The following is a 22,652-nucleotide window of genomic DNA, read 5'->3' as shown; positions in this document are numbered from 1 at the left end:
CATGAGCATTGTGTGCACTTTTGAAGGCTTTTATTTTGGAAGGGATAGTTTTTGTGTCTTGCTTACAGACTTTGGTAAAAGTTAAGTGTATGTAGTGCATGAGAACATCAAGATGCACGTGGAGTCCTGTTGTGAAGGAGCCGACCCAACATGGAATAATGATAGCAGTTGAGAGGGCGATTGCGTGAATGGGAATTAACATCCCTTTTGTTCCGAAGTCCTGAAACATGTCTAATGTTTCATTCCCTAGTACACAGAAAGGATGTGTTGTATTGATGTGGATGACAACACATTATGTGGTGAATCCATATTTTAATGTTGACGTGTTGGTATTTTATTGATACAAATAACTTTTAGAAGCAACCGATGGGGTCAAATGAGCTTTTAGCTTATAATGAGGGCAAGAAATTACAGTTAATACATGAAACCCATTTAGTCCATTAAACCAATATGGAGACTACTGGTTTACTTCTGTTCCTTTACTGTTCGACTGTGGTGGCTTGGATAGTTGTTCTGCACATCTGGTAAATATGTTTAAAATGCACAAGTCTTGTCCTGTTGAGCCAATTTAATCCTAAACACTCAACCTTTTAAGGTATGGTGTAGACCATAGATCAGCAACTTTTTTGATGAGGATGAGGTTTAAGTATGATACCACAACAACATTTGAATCTCCAAAGAATCCTGGTTTTATTCCATCCATATAGGCATCATGCATAACAAAAAAAAAAGTTTTTATCCCATAATCAGCACATTGTAATTACATATACAAGGGCAGTAGGCAAAAGGCTGCCATCCTTGTGAAATCATCCACATTGGAGGTTAAATCATTAATCCTACTGACCTTCCACCAATCTAATTCATCAGCCATGATACAATCTAATAACTTCTGTAAAGATAACAGACTATTATAACTATAAGCTTTTGAAGGCGACACTGAGTTGCCATCTGTCTGAGCTCAGCTGCCTGTTACACTATAGAAACATCTACTGGTGGCGCGTGCTGTGCACTGCAATACATCACATCGATACAGCATCATAGAAATCGCTAACATCTCTATTTATGATAGCACTGAAAATCATACCGTCTCGATTTGCAAATACTCTGATAAGCCGTAATACCATCTAAGCCAAGAACAAGTTTTCTGATGCATATACTATGTCAATGCAAATGTCTGGCTTTTCTGTACTGCAGTTTCTTGTTACTTATTGGCCAACATATATTTAATACAATATCAGTAAGCTAATAATGGCCTAGCTCTCACCATGATAACTACTTTTTTAAGATTCCCCCGTAACTGAATTTCAGGGTAATTGTAAAAGCAAGAGCTTCACCCAGCTGACCCTGTAATCAGAAGGCTTTAACCATCAAAATGTCCACGTATTTGAACATGATGGTAGGATGCCTTGCCACAAAAGACGTGTAGTGATTGGTGGTAAGGTCAGTGGTACACCGTTTAGCTGACCACCATACTGGATTAGATGGCGTGCCTGCAGCGTGGCTGTCATCCTGCTGCGCTAACTGTGCCATCTCTCAAAGACAATTTCCCTAATGTATTCCATCTGACAGATGACCCATCTCTCTGATATAATTTATGCTAGTCTACTGCAACATTGGGGACTTCAGAGCACATGAACGCATACTCCCTATGAATTGACATTTTCTTGAGGGTATGTACACCCCACACACCCTGTCAGGTGTCACACACCGTTATTTTTCCAATTCCTGTTCTCATGAGAGTTGAGCTTATTCTCCAGGGGACAGGAGTTGAAACAAAGGCCTAAATTGAACAGCATTACCTTGTTATATCACTTTCTCCTTGTGAGGCTAGGGAAGATTTAAAAGCTTGCCATGTTGGCCGGCTGTAGCAGTCAAAGTGCATTAGAGAAGTTAGAATGAACAGTGATTACCACGTTGTCACTTATATCCTATAATCTGTGTATAACCTCAATTGTCTATTTAAGGGCAGCCATGTAGTGTGTTCTTGAACTGTTGAATGACTATGACATTAGCAATACATGACTAAAGCTCATTGTGAACATACTGTATAGCTAGCAGCAGTGCAGTACATTGGGTTGGATTTCAAGGTGGAATGAGACCAGCTTGCAACCTTTTGTCATCAAAAACTCTTCTGTCAGGGAAATGAGGTAGCCTTTTACAGTCATGCAGAAATTGTTAAGCCGACTACTTGCTTGAAATGCCTTTCTCCTTGGGTTATGAAAGCAGGTATTGAATATCATCGAGTGGACTCTACACTTGCACATAATTTCACAGTTTTTAAACAAAAAAGTCCTGTTTGATTTGGATATGTTCCCACGTAGTATATAGTTGAGAGGATCAACAGATTATAGTGGGTTTTATTTCAAGAAACCCCTTTTGCTCTTGAGTAAATTGATACTGGAATTGTAGGCCTCAGATAACTTGGTAATTAAGAATGTTTTCATTTCCTGTTAAGAGTGGAACGATCAATGAAAGGATTCTGTGAAGATGCACTTCTGATGTCACATCTCTTAGCAACAGTCTGAGTTATCTGGTGTTAGCTGGTAGGGAAAATTGAGACAAAGGGCTCAGTCAGTCATTCAGGAGGGGCTGCATGAGGATAAACTCACCACATAAATATTGTTATTGCAAAAATACCATGTAATAGCATGACCACTTCAATCCAATTTCAAGACTGTGAACGTATGGTATGCTGGAATACTACTCTGTTTCACCACTGATACCGACTACAAAACTGCTGCTCCTAAAGAAAAAGACGTTATTTATTTTTCTCCCCCCGCAGCTGTCTTTATGTATTTATAGTTTGTGTAATGACTTCCATCATTTCCCAGAATAGCTTTGACGACCCCACAGAGTGTGAATGACCTTTTATGCACAAAGGCAGAGTGATAGTAAATGAGTGAATTTTTACAGTAAAGAAAATGGCGGAGCCAAAGGAATCATCTAGTCTTTTTAGGCTGCTGTCAGATGAGGAATTGTGATATCGGCCTAGGTTTAATTTTTCTATGTTTGACTGTGTGTGACTTGCTGTTTGATTCGTAGGGACCGGTACCAAAGCCTGATATAAATCATCTTCAATCTCAATATGACGTCATGTTTTGTACTGTAGGAAATAGGGATGGGATTCTTGGGTGGGTTTAGAGATTCAATTCGATTCCAATTCTTGAGGTTACGATTCGATTCAGAATCTATTTTCGTTTCAAAGCGATTCGCGATTCAAAATCGATTTTTGCATTGTACATTGAGTCAAATGGTTAGCGTTAGCAGTGGCTGACTAGCCTGTAGCACGAGGCGGAAAACAGTGTTTGTAAAAATCACTTTTTGGAAGTTGTGAATCGATTTACAATCTTAGAAAATAAGAAAAGGAAAGTCATCCATTAAAATAAGAAAACTACAGAGACGATAACAAAATAGGTCCAGAAAAGCAAGGTATACTGCAAGGAACTTGTTTTAGGTCAGATTATAACAGAACCGTCTTGTTCCGAGGTCCTTCAACATTTTGTCATGCACTAGTTAGTCCTATTTTTTGTAGCTGTCTTGTTTGGCGTAGGTGTCATGTTTTTGTTTAATTCAATGTTAAACTTGGTCAATAAAAAACATTCTGATTAATCTTCATAAGCAACAATCCTAACATTAGCTCTCCCGTTGATAGGAAGCGCTCTGCACCCTAAGGCCTGATCCAACATTTGCATTACACAGAGCTGGAGCCAGTCAGACCCTCCCAGAACTGTGGGGATTCCCAGCAAATGATTGCAGCCTCGGGTGAATCTTTTCACCTCCGTGGTTCCCTCTTAATATGCATAGCTGTTGAAGTGCGTTTAAATTGCAAAGGCAGCTCATGTGTTCTACAGGAGGGCTATTGTCGCCCTCATTGCTGAGCCATGTCTCCTCTTTTGTTGCCGCTCCTGCGTGGGTCCTGTCAACAATAAGACACAGATGAATGGTTAGTTAAGTAGCCTGTATGCTTTCAGGCATGTAAATCAGGCAAGAAAGAGCAGAGTTGGAGATTTATTCCCGGAGGTGCTGATAGAGATGCTGGTCATTGTCAGATTGAGAGCGTTTGTGAATAGTAGAGTCATTTGAAGACCCAATCAGTAATTATTTGAGGTGCATCCTTCGATTGGCTGCTCATCGAAACCAGACGTTTTTTTTAGCTGCACAGCCAATCACTTTTATTTTTACCCGTGTGCCACCGCAGCTTGGTAGTTTAACATCGGCACACAGCAGCACTAACAGTAGCTTCACAGCCACGCGCACGCATGTGTTTGTGAGTGAAGAAGGCACAAACTCTCAAATTGTCACAACTGCAACATCTAACTGAATCAGACACTCAGACTGTTGAATCAGTTTTCTTTTACATACTCATCACACTCCGTGAATTAATTTGACAAAGTAATCTTTTATTGTTTTAGTTCAAGGAAATTTTACTCGAGTTAATTTGAGAAAAGGTTTGGTCTGATTTTAAGAAAAAATATAATGATGTTACAATACCAATGTGACTGCTGAGCCTTGGTTCAGTTATATGACCACAGATAATTTCACATCCCATTTCTTGCGGTTCGCTTGTTGTGGCTGCATCACATCATTTCAATCCTTACAAGCTGCCTGATGCACGCAGCGGACACACGATCACAACGTTTGATTGACGTGAATGAACGGCAAAGTGACCGATCATTGATTTGGTGTCCACATCACTAATTAACCTTGATGATATTAATCCAAATCATCTGGCTGTGACATTTGAATGAAGGCGACTGTAAAATCACAAAAACAGCACATTAATCATATCTCCACAACAATTTGTCGCATCATGATCAAAATTGTTCTGTGGGTGGGTGAGACCTCAGTGTACCCCTGCTTGATATGCCTGTATTTGGTACAAAGAACTGCAGCTCAATTTTGCTATGTATAATTTGTATCACTCTGATAGTCAGTTTTCAGCTTTACATGATGCGTTATGTGGTTTCACTGAAGAGGTGAGCATTATTTCTGGGTCGCAGAAATGCAAATTAGCCTGCTCCCCTGTTGTAGCAGATTGTCGACCAAACTCACTGCTTATCCAAATTTAAAGAAGTAATTTCAGGCAGGGAGCTCCCATACCAACAAGTCCACTGATGATGTTGACACAAAGCCTGATGATTAATGAGGATTTTGAGATGTGACCTTTGCCAAGCACCCACTGTGATCTTTACTAAAAATAAATCAATGCCACCTAAAAAAGAAGTAATAGGTGCAACATCTGACACTTGGAGGCCTTGGCCTTACATTTAAGGCAAGTTTATTTGTTATTTAAGATCAGTACACCTAGATGGAGTTGGGGAAATCTAAGTAGGTGATTAAAACAAAAGCTGATATAATTTGCCAGAATTCAGACGATCACTTTGTGATGAAATTACACCATCCTCTTTTTTTTTTCTTTGACCGTTTCCTTTGCTCTGCCCAGATTGGTCAATAGTGAGAGTGATATCAATATCCTGAATCTCACTTCTCGTTTTCCAACCACATTGCTAACATATTTCCATTCCCTTTCAACAGTGAATAATACACTTGATGACTGATGTAATACAGCAAAAAAACAACAACAAAAATCCCTACATGATGTAATCATATTAGACCCCTTTTGGTTACATTAACAACAAAGAGTGAAAGGGATGACGTGCTGATCAGACAGCAGTTTGTAGCGAGGGAGTGTCAGGACAATGACGATCAGTCAATTCTTAAGGGTGTAACATCCACTGTTGATGTAGACAAATTGGGTTTCAGTGTTCATATGCCGGAGATGTCGCTCCATTTTGCTTGTGTTGACATGATGAACCACACCTGTCGGCTTTTCCAATGTGTTTGAAAGCAAACGTGTTGCCGCCAGCAAAGAGTTTATTTTGTGGTCCAATTTAATGTTTATTACTTTGAGAACTTTAACTGTTTTCGGTGAAACTTTATGGAGTTTTTGATTTGGATCCGGATAATTGATTTAAAAGATATTTCAAAACATATAGATATAGTAGTATAATATGTAAGCGATGCATGATTTCAAAATATTATTGATATACAATTGGCTTTACATGTTTTACACAATGAGTTTTTTCTGACAAATCCTTAGTGTAAGCCCTTTAATTTACAAGAAAACCGACGGGCACTTCTAAAAGATATTATTTGCACACCCTGTTGAACCATAAATATCTGTTTTGGGCCTTGCAGTAACGGAGTGGGGTGACGACGTACGGCCCATCTCTGAAGAAGAAGCTATGGTCATCGTCAACCACCAATCCACAGGAGATGTGTGCACCCTCATGATGTGCCTGCAAGACAAGGGCATGGTAAGCACAGAGAGAACAATGTGTTACGTCATTCTATCACCTTTAGGAAATCCACAAATCTAACATAAAGACTCAAGAGGTCACATCGGTGTAAATAAAAGCTGTGCATTAGTTTGAACCTTCAGTGTACATGGTTTCTGTATTTTGCTGAACAGGCTGCTGTTTGGGTTTGTCTTTGTCACCGCAAATAAGTAGTTCCTCGCAGTTACGAAGGAGTCTGTCAGAACAGATGTCCATGAATCGCAGGTTGTTGCCACTCGACTCGCATTTGTCATTTAATACATTAATTTAACTTTGGTATCACTGTAAAGCGTTGGTGTGGCAGTCTGGGAAAAATTGGCGGGACGGGACTTTGTTCCCCGGTTCCAGGGTGTGTAGGAGAAAAGGAAAGCCTTCATTTTCCTCAACAGGGTAAGGATGCAAATCCCTAACAATAAAACTTGCCACAGACTGTCTCTAACTTTTTGGCCCTGTCAAGAGTTAGCTGCCAGCTTGGAAACGAGTGTCTGTTCAACAGTTTCCTGGTTGGGCACAGCTGTTTTTTCTCTGATAATGTTAGTTCAGGGTGGAAACGGGCAATATGATTTCTAATATTGGTGGCGTTCCTGACATACTTTATCGTGACGTAACTGACGTCCTGTCTAGAACTTTTTTCACCATCGACTTCATGAAATCCAAAGTGTTCCCAGATCAGATCAGCTTTTACAAAAGCCGGCGCTGGTTTTATTTCTTTGCTTGGTTGCAGCTGTTCCTCCATTTCCCGCGATGTTGAATGTAAACACTGTGCATATGTACATCCCTGCATCGATGCAGAATTGTTCAACAAAGCATCGCAATGCATCATAGAATCAATTATTTCTCCCACCTCTAATGTATATGTACTGTAAGTGACAGAAAACTAGCCAACAGCAAGTAGGAGACTTTCAATCTCCCTCCACAACCACAACTATCAGCCAAGGTTCAAGGAACAAGGTTCACTTCAAATTAAAGGTCATCTTTGATTTATCTTGCACTGTTAGTTATCAAGTGATGATGTTTAAGTGAATTCCACAGTTGGTTTGTAATAGTCTTTTTTTTTGTATGCAGTGGGTTTTTTTTCTCTGTTTAACATATTGACTTTTTGATAGTCAATATGGGAGGATGGAGTTATTTTTGTAGAACAGTTGAGAGCCATTGTGATGGGACAATGTGCTTTTAAAGTCAAAATAGAACGCCTCGCAAAGGAGGATTGTGGTTTGCTGGATTCAAATTACAACATGCGAGTATGAGTGTTTAGTAAAGTTTCTCTGGCAGCTGACGACAGATTTGCAAAGTTTCAAGCGGAGGCTGCTTTGCATTCTTTCACACGTACCATTTTCATCATGTCAAGGAAGTGAAATATGTCCGAACATCAGTGCAGACACGCACCTTTTCCTCTGTTTCAATAGGATACTTGTTCTTTTTGCGCAACATGTTTTCCGTTGAAAATGACACATCATGTGCACCTACAAAGTTTATATAGTTGTCTGGCAACGTAAACCGATCAACGATGTCATGTACCTGGATTTAGTTACACAAGCATTGGATTGGACAACACTTTTCTTATGTGGTCGTAAGGCTTGAATAAAGAGGGAAAAGGGCCGTATTGACATTTGTCCGCATTCATTAGGACATGTCGTCTGACTTGGAAGTAACAGGCCCAAATATACAGCAGAGCATACTCTTCTTCAGGCAGGAATGCCAGCACATTCCATACTGCTGTGTCAATCACTTTATAGCTGTGTTGACTGATTCGTTTTTTTCCTCAGTGTTAATCAGATGTTGTTAGGGGCTCAGCTGCTTCCTTAAGTGCCATGGTTGACACGTAGCCACTACATATAATTTTTAACAAGATGCACATTAATGACACACAGAAATAACTTATATTTCCTGAAACATATTATCAGCATCAGAAATGAAAACATCAGAAAAATTGAACATCCGGAGTCACGTTATCTGTCTAGACTGAAAGTCAATTCTGTCACTGAGAATCCATTATTTAACGCCATAGTCACAAGATGCAGCTAGCTGTCCTGCCACCTAAATCATGCTGGAGATTGGCTGTGAATTCTGGGAAGGTGAAGGCTATGTTGTTTGTTTGTTTGTTTATTTTTTTTGGCTGAGGCTGGCACTGCACTGGAGCTGCCTAGATACGCTGCACAAACATGAGGACATGATCCGCCTCAACAACTGCATCCCTGGCCCACTTTATCCTCTTAGCTCCCAAAGGACAGTAAGCCAAAGCTGCATCGGTGCGGTTCATGAGGGTGGATGTGCTCAGAGGGGCAGTATCAGTTTTGGGGCCTGGCACCAAAGCCAAGTTCATGTGCTTTTGCTAACAGGTGAATGTGGGATTGAGAATCTCATTGCATTTCTCCACCTCTCTTTTTCAGGTGGTACAAAAAATGATGTGGTTGATGGACCATGTGTTCAAATATACCAACTTTGGCCTGGTGTCCCTGATCCATGGAGACTTCTTCATCAGACAGGTAAGAGAACCTCAACTGGCTCCAAAGGTCTTAGTACTTTTAAATTATTGTCATGCCTGTTATTTGGCCATCAGAAGTCTGTTAACGTTACACATATCAACAACCAGGGAGCTACCCTGCAGGTTTTTTTAGTTGTAAATAAAACTCAAGGCTTCATGGACAGTTGCCGCTGGTAGATGAAAGACTATTTTCCCTAACATGTCAATAACTTGTTTTCCCTCAATGTCTCAGGATTAAAAATTAGACCTTTAGGCCATAACTCACTGTTATACTGTACACTGTTTTACTGTGTTCTGCAAAGGGAAGTCTCTACCCATCTGCTTGTCCCAGCTGGACAGTGGATGTTACAGTTCTATGGCTATGGCATCCTCTGAGAAGGATAATGGCAGTGTACAGTAGTGTGGGAGGGCTGCTCAGCCCCACTGGGTCAAACTGACCCTTTGTTTTAGGGGCAGCTGGAACAGAGCAGCCTGCACTGACGAGCCTACGCATGGAGCCTACATGACTCCAATTAGTCAGGATATTCCTCGAATTGCATGCAATTTTTAATTGGATAAAGAAACCAGCATAGATTTAAATAACAGCATTACTGAGGTTGTGTTTGTTTGAAAATGAATGAAAAGCCCACAGATAGCTCTCACACTTTTTGAGCTGCAGAAACACTCCAGCCATGGTAAGGGTGAATTTAATTTTTAGGTCATGGAAATACTTTGCCGTAGAATTTCACATCAGGCACTGTGCCGAGGGTGAAGCACCCTGAGCCTGCTAACAGCTACACGGGCTGAAGTGCTAGGTCTAAACAGGCTGGGCCATTTCTGCCATCCTCTCTCTGATCCCAGGGGGGGCGTTCTTGTGTGTGCATTCTTGACATCCTTCCCTAAAATACTTTACACATACACAAGGCACAGCAAGCATCTACCCCAGCCTCCCAAGCCTCTGCTGTCCACCCAGGCTGGCAATCATGTATCTAACATCATTATGCACAGCACAACACAGCAGCCTGTGGTGGCTTTAGCACATGTACTTGTGGTACAAGGCTGTAATTGCAGTTTTTATCCTTGGAAGTGTTCTCAACCTCTAATACTCAAAATTAGACACATTCCTCAAAATAGTGTTTCATGCTACAGTGTTTCCCGCAGGATTTTTTTCAGCAGCGGTGGTCCCCGAACCCTCTAGGGGGGTCCGGGGGCATGCCCCCCCGGCCGAAATTTTTTTGTACCCTTTACATTGGAATGCATGAATCTGGTGCACTTTGAGAGGAGAATATGCACTTAAATCCTATTCAAACAGTCCTGTGTATTACTGTAGATGGGATTATTGGTGTTGTAACTTTGCCTTTTGTGTCTTCATTTACAGATTTTTATATTTTTGTATAGTAATATTTAACAAAAAATGCCACAACGCAAATATAATTTGCACAATTTATTTACAGATTTTTGCCTAATGCTTAAACACTAAACATGGTTGCTATGCCAAAAGCATAACTGTTTTTTACATAAGACACTTTGTTCAAAAATGAAATCTCCTGCAACAATGGGCAAAACACATCTTTTTAAATTATAAACCTAACTAAAATTTGAAAAGAACACAGACTCACACACATGAAAAATAAAAAATAAAGCTAATTGAATACCAATCAGTGTGAGCCTTAGCACTACAAATAGACCTCAGGTGAGCTCAGCTCCTTTGTGAGACAGTGAGAGTCAGGGGAAGAGGACAAGAGAGCGACACTGGTGGTCATGTAGCGACACATTTTAGCAACTTACTTTCTCTCTCTCTCTCTCTGTCTGTCTCTCTCTTTCTCTGTCTGTCTCACTCTTTCCTTCTTTCTTCGATCTTCCGCTTCACTCGCTACTGCTAGAATCAATGTAACTTTGCAACCGTGTAGGGTAGCCTACTGCCAACAACTGCCACACTCGCTGTGTATTTTTCTTCTTTGATGTTGGTTACGTGACGATGTGCCGCGTGCTGCGCAATTGACGTTACGCGCTGTACATTTTCTAAAAGGAGCTACGTAAAAAATCCTTTAAAAAAAATCCTTTAAAAAAAAAAAAAAAAAAAAAACATTTTTTTTTTTTTTTTTTTAAAGGATTTTTTTTGCAGCGGCGGAGAAAATTCAGCGGCGGCGGCGCGCCGCTGCTGTGTGAACGTGGGGGAAACACTGTGCTATAAATCTACCAATCAGTGGATGCTTTTCCCCAGTTTGAATCAGTTAGGAATGACTGCCTAAATGCTGCAGGGATAGTCTGTAAAAGTGTGTTGCTCCTTGTGTTTGTTGAGTTCCACCTACTGACGGCGTAAATTAGTTTCCCATTGATGTCATTCATCCACAAGTGGCCGTTTGAGGAACTGCAGGTTTTGGATATTAGGGGTATGGGGGAGTTTCTGTACTCTTCCCCGCTGTGTAGACAGTCTGACTCTAACAGCAACATTGTGGAGTACATTTCCTTCGATTCATGTGACTCCTGTCGCTGCAGTAAAACCACAGAAACTCAAGGTCATGTTTGTGAATGCTTATTTATATCTCATTTCACTCTTGTTTTGGCAAAAAATAATCACACTATTATTCAGCCTTTTTTATTTTGTTGTAAACACTTTTACTCCATGGAGCTGCATGTGTGCTCACATGACGCATAAAAAGTCCACCCCGGCTCTACTAATGCATTTAAAATGGCTTTAGCCCGAGCCTAACTAAAATCAATCCCGCTCCTCTTTGGCGGGGTACTGCTAATGCTCCTAATGTTGTCAAGGCCATCATGTTTTGCATCCATTTCAGTCCAGTGCCAATAATGCTGCTCTGATTGCTCCACAGTGTTTCTGCACCTTACTTGTGATTTGAGTTAGCATGTTTTCATTGTGTGGTTGTTTTGTATGCCGAAAAAGAGAAACATCTATCTTGTTAAGTAAATAAATTTAGCACATTTAGTTTCCTTAGGAGAAATAATGAAACCTACCTGAAACTGTTTGAGATGAATGCGCTTGTTTTGTATGTAGTAACTGAGTTTAAGTGCTGGTGGTCTGAATCCACTGAAACTGCTCTAATGCTTGCATTTTTTTCACAACGTATTTCCATTGTTCCCACAGGGTAAAGCTCACAGAGACAAGCAGCTGGTCTACCTGAAAGATCACCTAGAGAAATACTACCACAGCCGTGACAGGAAGTGGATAGTGTTGTTCCCAGAGGGTGGCTTCCTGCGCAAGCGACGGGAAACCAGCCAGTTGTTCGCCAAGAAGCATTCCCTCCCCCACCTGACCCACGTCACGTTGCCTCGTCTCGGGGCCACCCACGTTATCCTGAAAACCCTGTCAGCCCAGCAGGAGAATGGCAGCGTGGGCAGCGAGACTGGGACCCCAAACCAGACAGGTATCTAACACACAAAAACGTATTACCCAGATCGTTTCATATACACCTCTTCCCTCAAATGAACCTTAAGTTATGTTTTTTTCCCTACGATTTTAAAAACTATACATACATTTCCTCATTTCTAAAAACAACATACAGACATATTGGGTGGCCTGCACAGAATGCCAATTCTTTTTTCTTTTTTTCTGTCCCATGTACATCTCCACTGGGTTACATTGCATCTGACAAAACTGAACGCTAGAACACCTCAAAAGGGAAGCTGCTGCTCTCTTTGCTCCAAGGTGAAAAACAGCCATTGGTTTGAATTGAAATATCAAATGGATTTGAGTATATTTTGTTTGGCCTTGTGTGACGACACTCGATTCACTCAACTCAAATTAATTTGGAATTTAATTAGGTATTCTTTGACAATAGGGGATTTTTTTTTAGGTTGAATGAGTGGTATTCCTAGGGAACTCTTCCTTCCTTTATTCCAGTCTCTGTGTACTGTAGCTCTTGATCAAATGTGATCTTTAGTTGGCTAGAAGGCATAGAATTGAACATGCTTCTGACATGAAGCATTAAATCATCGCCTCTGTGTCCCACTGTCCTTTGGGAGTCCTTTTAAATGAAAGGGGGCTGGTGGTAAAGGTTGCCAGGAGAGGCAAGGAGTGACATGCAGAGAGAAATTGCATCAAGGTCCCTGAAACCCCAGTGGTTTTTTGCAGGAGAGTAGTTTTGCTGTCTAGAGATCAGCCCTAAATACAGCCAGTGAGCAGGAAGATAACTCTGCAATTAACAACCTTTTGAGAGGAAAAAGAAAAGGAGAGAACGAACATCAAAAAATTATTGGGGGGGGGGAACAAGGGTATACATTTCTTACACTACAGTCTTTATGTCCATATTATCTTTTCCATAGATTGAAATCTATATATTATAGTCTTTGTTTGAAGTGAACGCGATTCATTTTCTGAGAAAGGTATTTCCCTTATTCCTCAAGAGAAACACCAGCTTCTCCACCACACTTGCATAGGTTTAACTAAGCAAAACGATCCAGATATCACTGTAAACCTGCATCTTGGAGCGAGAGGCACAGCATTAAATGGCAATAAACATACAGATGCAATGAGTCCCTTATGCCTGTGGACAAAAAGTTTACCCGGCAGACTCTCCTGGCTTTGGTTCAAAATCAATTTTAAGGGTTTGCTGTGTTAATAGTAATTTGGAGAGACTTTGGGCCTGCATTATTGAGAAGACTTGAGCCTTCCACCAGTTTGCTAACACAGCTCTGTGTCCGACAGCCTCAGCACTAACAGCAAGCAGCTGTCTGTTTATCCCTCTGCAGGACAGACTGTCAAGTCAAAGGAGGAGTATATCTTCATCAGCCATTGTAAAATGTAGACAAAGACCAGTGCTGGTTTATTTGTGTGCTAAATCATGTGCTGTCTGCACTTTTTTATTTTGGCTTTTCTATTAATTTAGCGTCTTTATAAAGTCAACAAACACTCACGGCAGAGGTTTTCTTCATAACCTCTGGCAGGAAGGGGATTTTAACAATGTTAGGGTTTAAACGTGTCAATCCTTTTCATGTCACATTATATTTCACTGCTTTTGTGTCGCGTAGTTTGAGTTTATATCCCAGTTGTTGCTTTATCGCCCTGTGGCCTCTCCTCTGTTCCAGCAGCTCAGGAGGAGGGGGGAGCTGGTTGCTGCAGTAGGGCTTGTCCTTCCCCTTGAATCTAGCTAATGGCATTAAAACCTAGGGCAAAAAAACCATGCATACCCAAAGAGCGCTATGTCCCTCACTATCCTGTGTTTGTAGGGGGTGGGGTGCTTGGCTGATAAAAGACACCGCTCTGTGTCCCTCTGACCCTCCCTGATGCTCTGCAGAGGTGCCCAGAGCTTGCTGACTCACTCAGAGACAAATGGGCCACTTGGTGAAAATAGGATTTGATGTAAATGTGTGTGTCGCTCTGTATCAGTCAACGGGGATAAATACACTGCTCAGTGTGGAGATACAAGGCACATGGGTCACAAGTCACCAGTGTAGTTCATAGCCAGCAAAAAGGCTCCATGTGACCGATAAGGTTCATGTGTTATAAAATTGTGTTTGCAGTTGGCAGGTATGCAAAGTTCATAGGTGTGAGTCATAAAGGGTGGGATTGGAGCTCCATGTGAACCAACAGTAAACGTGATGGGTAGCACCAACCAATCAGAGGCCACTTTCTCAATCCACGTTTTAGTCGGTGGGAGGAGACGTGTATGGGTTTCAAGTGTAATTGGCCTGTACGGTGGCCTGATCGAGAGCCAGGTATCTGCCAGTGTGTTTCCTTTCTCTTAACTGTTTACAGAAGGACAGGACCTCTCTGGTGTCATTTTAAATTACCATGGCTGCTGTTATTACAGTATTGTTTGTCACAGCACACAGCGATACCTTGGCTCAGGGCCCCATTCTTTGGCCTACGACTCACAAGAGACGATGGCTGCCTTTCAACACACTTGGACAGACCTCTATATCCAATTACTCACACAGGGATAACTGTGGCGTTAGCCATTCCCTTCAATACCAAGGATGCCTTTCAAGTCATTGTAACATTGATATAAATGAGCCAGCAAACAAACTGTGCCTCAGCTGTTTTTTTTTTTGTAGTTAATTCATCTGGTTTTCTTGTATGTTGTTGAAACCAGTATCATAGCATGTAAACCAGGGTGTACTTTTTGTCAAAGGATTTGTCATTCATGTAGTTACTAAGCTATGCAGTGAGCTAAACACACTTCCAAAAAGGTGAGAGCACTCTCATATATTGTCATAAAGCACTCCTGCTGATTGATTTACAATAAACATGGGTTTCTGCGTGTGAAAAGGTTTGAATTAAGACTTGTTAGCAAAATGTCTCTCTCTTTTAACAGGGTGTAGCGTTAACGTGGCTGATTGGTTGTAACAATGTAGCTCCACTTTGTCACACAGACATGGTATGTTTACCTTGCATAAAGAAGCCAGTGTGCTCCAAGAGGGAAGTGCTTTCTGCACAGTAACAGCAGCCTGTGACATTAGTCAAGCAGTCAATTACGCACTGCTTCACATCTACCTCGTTTTGAGATGCGAAGCTGATGGTGTTTTCTCCTTTACATTTGACATGTTTGTTAATTTTAAAGCAACAATGCTGACTTTAAAACGCATTAATCCACAGCCAGGTGTTAAGGTTGTTTTCCTATCTGCACGTCCAGTTTAAAAAAACAGATCTGGGATGTTTTATAGCTTAGCTCTAATATAAAATGCCAGGAGCTTCAATAAATAAAAAAACACACAATAAATATGGCTTTGCATAACACTGTTATGGTAGTGGATCAGCACTTGTTTGTTTTTCACCACTCCCAATAGTCACACACATTGACATACTATGTAAATTCACTGTCCTTATTTTCAAAGCCACAGCATATTTCACATACACACATGTAATGTTTGAGTCAACTTCAGTCATGCAATGAATAACACTTAAGAGGTTTAATGTATAGAAAATACATCATTCTTTTTATTTATTTCTGTAATCTTATTTGCGGTTACATGCAGGTGAGGACAGAGCTGACTCTGCATAATACATGCATACTTGCACGCATGCACCCTTGCAGATGACAGACATTTATCACGTGTTTAGCATTTCCTCTTCCACCTGTCAATCTTCGTCTTCCTGTCTTACTTTCTTCACTTCTTTTTCTCTGTCTTATTCTGCCATGCATGCCAGGTGCACCAGGCTTTCATTTGATTGTTATTTTAATTCCAGCACTTATTATTTATTGTTGATATAACCTGATATGATTGATGAGCATTGGAGGTGAAGATGTTCCTTTTACTGTGACTCACACTTGTATCTGCTAGCCAAAATCTGTCAAGTTGGGACTTCAGCTGGTTGGAATGTATTTTCCACCAGTTACTTTGGCAGGTAGCCAGCCTTCATTTGACTGCATGATGTAACCTGGTAGTTGGAGATAGTGTTCTTGATCTGGATGACCAGGGTTCATTGGAAAACCATTGAATCTCTACCAGCTGTGGGCCTGCTCTACCCCTTGACCTTGACCCCTTGACCTCAGTGCCTTGCTGGTTGTGGGCAAACAATAAGGCTTCCACTAAGTTGATTATTTAAGTATGCCTCACTTAAATACTGGTGAATTAGATCGCCTAGATCCATGCCTTTCAAATGTGTCCTAACTTTCTATATTTGTGTTTCTTCCACGACAGGTAATAAACGTAAAGGCCTGCAGTGGGTAATAGATGTGACCATAGCTTACCCCAAAGCAAGACCCATGGACATCCAGACTTGGATCTTTGGCTACAGACCTCCTACAGTCACACATGTACACTACAGGTAAGAATAAAATGCTGCTCATTACATTCGCCTGGTTTCTTTTCACCTAGTTAGATCTTTACTATGTAAATCTATATGCCAACCGACATGCAAAGACACTGTACTGCATTTTATCACAATAAAATGCACCATATTGCATCATGAAATACGTGCAACATAATGCTAGTAGTTTTGTGTGCATTTCACGCTTTGGATTAGTTTTGGTACTTTCAGGTCATTATTGCTAGTTAACTGTATTGTTTTCATGACTTAAAGGTTGTATCAGCGATTCTGGTTGCCCTCACGTCCGTTGCGAGATCCAAAACAAACAGAGCCAGCTAGCCCCTCCCTCCCGTGTTTTGAAAACGATCATGGACGCGCATTTTCATGAACGTGCCACCCACCCCTTGTCTGTGATTGGTTGGAACACTGTTTATTTTGCTTTTCAGGTGTTGGTAGTACCATTTGTATTTGTGTGCGATCTCGGAGCCTAGGCTGCCTAGAGAGACGCGTTTTTTTGACGGCCTGCTTATGGGGCGGGCAGCTAGCGGATCGTAAAAACAGATGAATGTGATAATTTATGTTTCGGCCCAGAATCACTGATACAACCTTTAACAGTTCTTTGCTCCTGGCCTGTTCTTGTAGGCAGTACCCAGTACCTCTCTTTAAAACCAACTGGAGAAAAATATACGTTATTGTCATAAGAAGAATCTCTATTACTAGAGAGTCACAGCACACAGTTATAATAGAGCACTACAAGTCAATACATTAAAAGGTTTTTGATCATTGATTACGTAATTGTTTCAGCCAGTTAATGTGAGAATTTTCTAATTTTCTTAAAGATCGCCAATGCCAGTATTCAGTCCAATATTGTGCTGTACTCTTACCCGTAATTGTAAAACTGCTCCAATACATCTGCGCCCGATACCATTATAGTCAACCTCTCATTACAGTGTTTCCCCCAGAAAATGTGTTAGTTAAGGTGGTGTCTGTCAGGGGGGGGGGGGGGGGATGATGAGCATCACATTAATAGCTACAGATACTGTAAAACACTACAACGACATATGAGTGCATGTCTTATTTTATGAAGTAAAATATAAGTTATGGGTTTACTCAACAGCTTAATAGTTCATAGAAATTCAGGTAGAAATAGGTTAACTCAGAGTTCCACAGCTTATCAAAAACAATCCTCCCCCCACAGGGGGTGTCTCCCCCCCATGTAAATGATTATTGATTTATGAATGAATTGATAGGTGGCTTATTTTTGGCATATATTAATTTCTTTTTGGCCTGGAGACAAGGGCGTAACTTTGAGTTGAACATTGGGGGGGTTGAGATTTCCGCCTGTGAAGCAGGTGTATATATATATATCTTGGGAGACTATGGTGGGGGGATTGCGATCCTGTAGGGGGGTCCGGGGGCATGCCCCCCCGGGAGAAAATTTTAAATAATTTCATTTTAATGCATCAATTTGGTGAATTCTGAGAAACAAAATATGACATATCAATTACTGACCAATGTCTTACAAACTGCTGGTACTGATACAAATGTTGACATACTAAATGGGGTTGATGAGTTTAAGCATTCAAGAAAAGATGAAAACAAAAATGACTAAAACACAATTTGTTTATTATTATAATAATAATAATAATAATAATATAAGTGGGTGACTATTCCTCAGCCTTCCTGTTTTGGTTTTGACTAAAGCCTCGTTCACATACGTCGCCACTCGCCCATCTCTGAGAGACAGCTGTCAATGAATGTGAATGTGTTCTAGTGGAATGTGGTCAGGACAGGCGATGCGATGTGGTCGATCGGAGATCAAATTATTTTAACTTTCTGCGATGTGAGTGAAGCGAGTACCAATCACAATGTAGAATAGAGATGATCGACAGTTGACGTCAACAGAGAGTTCCACAGATAGTTGCCGTTTGAAGTCGCCGCCGGCGGCAGTGAATTTTTTTTTGCCAGCGAGTAGAATTCAGCGAGAAAGCGAGTGGCGAGTAGTGGCGTATGTGAACGGGGCTATACGCACACGCACTGTCGAACTCGCCGGCTGGGGGGGGGGGGGGGGGGGGGGGACAAACTAACTTTTGTTCAGTAACATGATTTGACTCGTGAGAGGTGGCACTGGAGCCCTAGCAGTAGCTACCTCCTGTTGGGAAGATACTTTTATTCTTTTGCTTTTTTTCGCGTGCTTTCTTCAAACCACCGCTGATGCGGGGAGAGACCGGGAGAGACCGGAGAGACAGTAGAGAAGCGCAGGTCCGGCAAGGTGGGCGAAACCAAATCTCAGAGCGGGAGGGGGCACAGACAAACGTCACTATTTTTTACTGGTAAATTGAGAAAATCTACCACACTGTTGTGATTATAATGCTTAACATTCAATATCAATAATTATGATATCAAATTGGGTGGGTTGTGGTGGCTGGTTTGGATTATTGGGTGGGTTGCAACCCACCCATCCCCCCCATAAATTACGCCTATGCCTGGAGGCCCTGCCCGGCCTGTACAATGGTAGGGGAAACACTGCGGCGAATAATGCTAGTATATGGATTTTTTTTTTTTTCTTTTTCTTTTTTTTTTAAGACGTTAGTTTAGGCGGCAGCCCTTTGTTGTTAAGGCGGCCGCCTTAACAGGAAAGCGCTGCGGGAAACCCTGCATTATGATATTAACCTCTCATCATTGGAACTAGTAAGTGGCCCATCTGCAACAATAACCTTATGCACACATATGTTAAATACATCATTTCTAATGTCAGCTACCGCATCAAGTTGTATTTTTGAGAAATTATGATGGCTGTTTTTCTCAGAGTAAGCGATTTGCGCAAATATTAAACTGAAAATAATTGTTAGTTTCAACCTTAGATTGTTTTAAACGGGTGTTTTGGTAGACTTGACAGAGTTGTTCTACTGATTGCTACAAGTGTGAATGTGAAAGATTATTGTGTGAGTGTGCGAGACAAAACACGCGAAGAAGTTAGTAGTTTGTGTTTCAAAGTACACAAAAAAAATAATTCACCGTCACCACCCTATTCTGTTGCAAAAAATGTCACTGCTCTTATGCAAAGCAAATGTATTTGCCCCTTCATATTGTCCTGCCGTCAGTGCCCTCCACATTCCCCTCTGATGCTAATCCACCCACTCGAGGATATGATGAAGGTGGGCCAGGATTAGATTTTCTGTAGGCTCTGCTCAAGATAAATGCCGCCCCCTATGCATTGTTTTGACAGGGTAGATCATAAGGGATGTATCCAGACTCGAGCAGCAGTCATCAGGTAGAAGTCATCTTGACCCGTAATATTATCCTTCGCCCCGAACAACCTGCTGACGTGTGTGTGTGTCTGTGTGTCTGTGTGTCTGTGTGTCTGTCTGTGCGTGCCTGTGTGTGTGTGTGTGTGTGTGTGTCTCTGTATGTGTGTGTGTGTGTGTGTCTGTGTGTGTGTGTGTGTGTGTGTGTGTGTGTGTATCTGTGTGTGTCTGTCTGTCTGTGTGTGTGTGTCTGTGTAGGGTATGATAGGGTGAAGTAAAAGATGATTTATGAACCCCCGGCTTACTGGCTCCTCTCTGGAGGCTTCTCTACCCACGTGGGCTAAAGCTCCAGTCTCATTAAGTCTAATTAGACGAGCAGAGGATACACTAGTCCCACCCTGCCTCTGAGACTCTAATCAGCCATTGACACAATCGGCTTCCCTCGGTTGGTCAGCAGGTCTGCAGGCTGGGTACGGACATGGAGGCACCAAAGCAAGCTGAAGGCACAGCTGTTCCTGTAACAAGTGTGCACATTCGGCTCGAGTCATGTAGATGACACTGATCAGACAGAAGTTGGGCCCAGGCTGGTTCAGGTGCAGAGTCAACAAGAGGATTAATCTTCCTGCCGATTAAGGGAACGCTGTGGGGGAGTGAGCAATGTGATGCACTTTGGTGATGCAGATAGGAGAGATGGCTAGACAAGAACATAACAAGAATAACTAAAACAAATATATTTCTCAGAATAAGTAAATGCTTCTTGACTACTGGTTGTAGTTTTTTGAGGGTAATATTCAGGTGTTGAGCTTTTCAGCAGACTCTGGGTTTCATTTGATCCTTTAGCTGATAAATCTGTCTGTTTCAGTGCCACAAAAAGACAGAGGATAAGATAAGGATTTTGAGTTCTCAGAGGATGAGGTTAAATCTTACTATTGGGTAATTTCACCAAAATAAACTGGTATGAGTTTGTTGCATTTCATGGTGTTTTCAGCTGATGATCAGCTGACACATGCAGAAAAGAGAATCCTCAGCCATGATAATCATCAGAGTGTTAGCTGTTGGCTCTTATCAGTGATTCAGGGTCTGTGAAACGATCAGTTAGATTTTCCATCCAAAAAATAGAAAATGTAATTTCATTTCCAGAAGTTGGATTTATTTGTTTGTCAGATCAATATATAATTCAGATTTTGTAGTAATTTTTCAAAATGTTCTTTTTGTGGAAATTTTGATAAGAAAATGTTTAATTAAAAAATTAGTTTTAATTTCTATTTGTGTGTTGTTCTGCCTCAGAGGGGTCTAAGCGGCTGACTCAACTCACGTCTGATTGGCTAGATTCTCAGCTGATCAACTTCACCGCGATAGTCTGACTTTAATATTTATTTAAATCTGCAGCTGCAAGTGTTTATGAAGCATGGACACACTTCATAATAAGACTTTAGCAGGTTAGTGTATTTAGCTTTAAGGGAAAATTCACTATACATGGCTCTCAAGCCATATGCTGTATATTTGAATAAACAAAGAGTCTTCCCCGTGAGGTGGTGCCTCTGACAAATGTGCCTTTAGAGGGAAAAACTTCCACAAATGTTACCCCGAAATGTTAATTGAGCTGACAAAAGAAAAATAAAATTTTAGAAAATTTAATTTAATTTTTTATATGGAAAACAAGTGCAGAGCATTCGGGATGTTGAATCTGCAGCAGGCAGACCGGCGGCTAGCTGTGTGAGAGATGGCTAACTGGCTGTTTGGCCAGTAATTTCATCTGTTTAGTGATGTCCCTTGTTTGTTGCTTTACAAGCAGGAAAAGATTGTTTCACCAGATTCACAATGGCATGAAAATAGTTGGCTAGTTTTGTATTTGTGAGATGCTTGCTCTTTTGGTTTTCCTTTTGGGTTATAAATACAGACTTCCCTCAAAGGCACTGCACACAGATCAGCTGTTAGCTAGAAGTCAACTGCAATCTTTGTGGTGTGTTCAAGTCAAACAAGTGTAACAGAAGACATGAAACGTTTGATCTGTCATGTTGGTGTGTTGGGACCCTAAATCCATCTGCCTCTGCTTGACAGTTGCTATATGAGCTTGATAATAGGCTGCTGTCCTCTTGTGTTATAGTTTTACAGGACTGTATAGATTTCTATTGCGCCTCAGCTTCAAAACATGCAGCTGAGAATTGGCAATATTCTAGATGAATCCACGTCAAACACTTTTTTTTTAATCCTTCCACCTCCCTCTTTCTCTCGCTGCCTCCATTTCTCACCCCTCAGCCCCACCCTCCCTCCCTCGCTGTGTCTCTTGCCCTCTTTCCATATAATCTCAGTCTTCCAGATTGCAGCATCATAAGCCCTCTGTGAATGGCAGATGGGAGAGCTAGGTGGGTGTACAGAGGCCGAGCGAAGGCTGTAGTGGGTGTTAAATATGTTGAAATCCTTTCCTTTTTAAATGCACCATCTCCTCTCTTTCTTTTTTTGTGCTGCTGTGTACATTTCTGAAAGCTGCTGTTTGGAAATATCCGAAAGGTGACATGATTTATGGAGTCTGAGTCTGCCTGGTCATCACATGGATGCTTTCTAGTTGCACACCTGGCTTTCTCTCTGAGACAAGGCACTCACTGAAGCCCCTTTTAGACTGCATTTTCGTCGCGGGAGTATTACGCTGTTATTCCGCCCCGTCGTCAGTGCAAACGCTCGCCGAAGCGTAACGGAATATTACGCCTCCGCGACGGCAACGGAGGTCGTCACAGAGCCGCATCAGAGGTGAGACGAGTCGTTACGGCGTTCTATCCAAACGCTCCGAGCACCTGAGGCGGAAAATACGTGACGTAGTGAATACGTGTTACGTAGACAGATTTAATGAGCTCAAAGTGTACATCCGAATAAGATAAAACACTGGTAGTTGA

At 41.4% G+C, this 22,652-nt stretch overlaps 1 protein-coding gene across 1 annotated transcript in view; it reads left to right on the top strand.

The window, feature by feature from the left end:
• The window catches only part of lpgat1 (lysophosphatidylglycerol acyltransferase 1), a 37,298-nt gene that overhangs the window by 6,120 nt on the left and 8,526 nt on the right, over positions 1 to 22,652 (top strand). The window contains exons 3-6 of the mRNA XM_084030575.1: positions 6,199 to 6,317; positions 8,729 to 8,824; positions 11,909 to 12,188; positions 16,405 to 16,531. Coding sequence (XP_083886701.1) covers positions 6,199 to 6,317; positions 8,729 to 8,824; positions 11,909 to 12,188; positions 16,405 to 16,531 — 622 coding nt within the window. The remainder of the gene's footprint in view (positions 1 to 6,198; positions 6,318 to 8,728; positions 8,825 to 11,908; positions 12,189 to 16,404; positions 16,532 to 22,652) is intronic.

Source organism: Eutrigla gurnardus (genome assembly GCF_963514095.1).
Source record: "Eutrigla gurnardus genome assembly, chromosome: 16".
Lineage (NCBI taxonomy): Eukaryota > Metazoa > Chordata > Actinopteri > Perciformes > Triglidae > Eutrigla > Eutrigla gurnardus.
The sequence above is the reverse complement of the archived record's forward strand: the minus strand, read 5'-3'. Positions and strand labels throughout refer to the sequence as shown.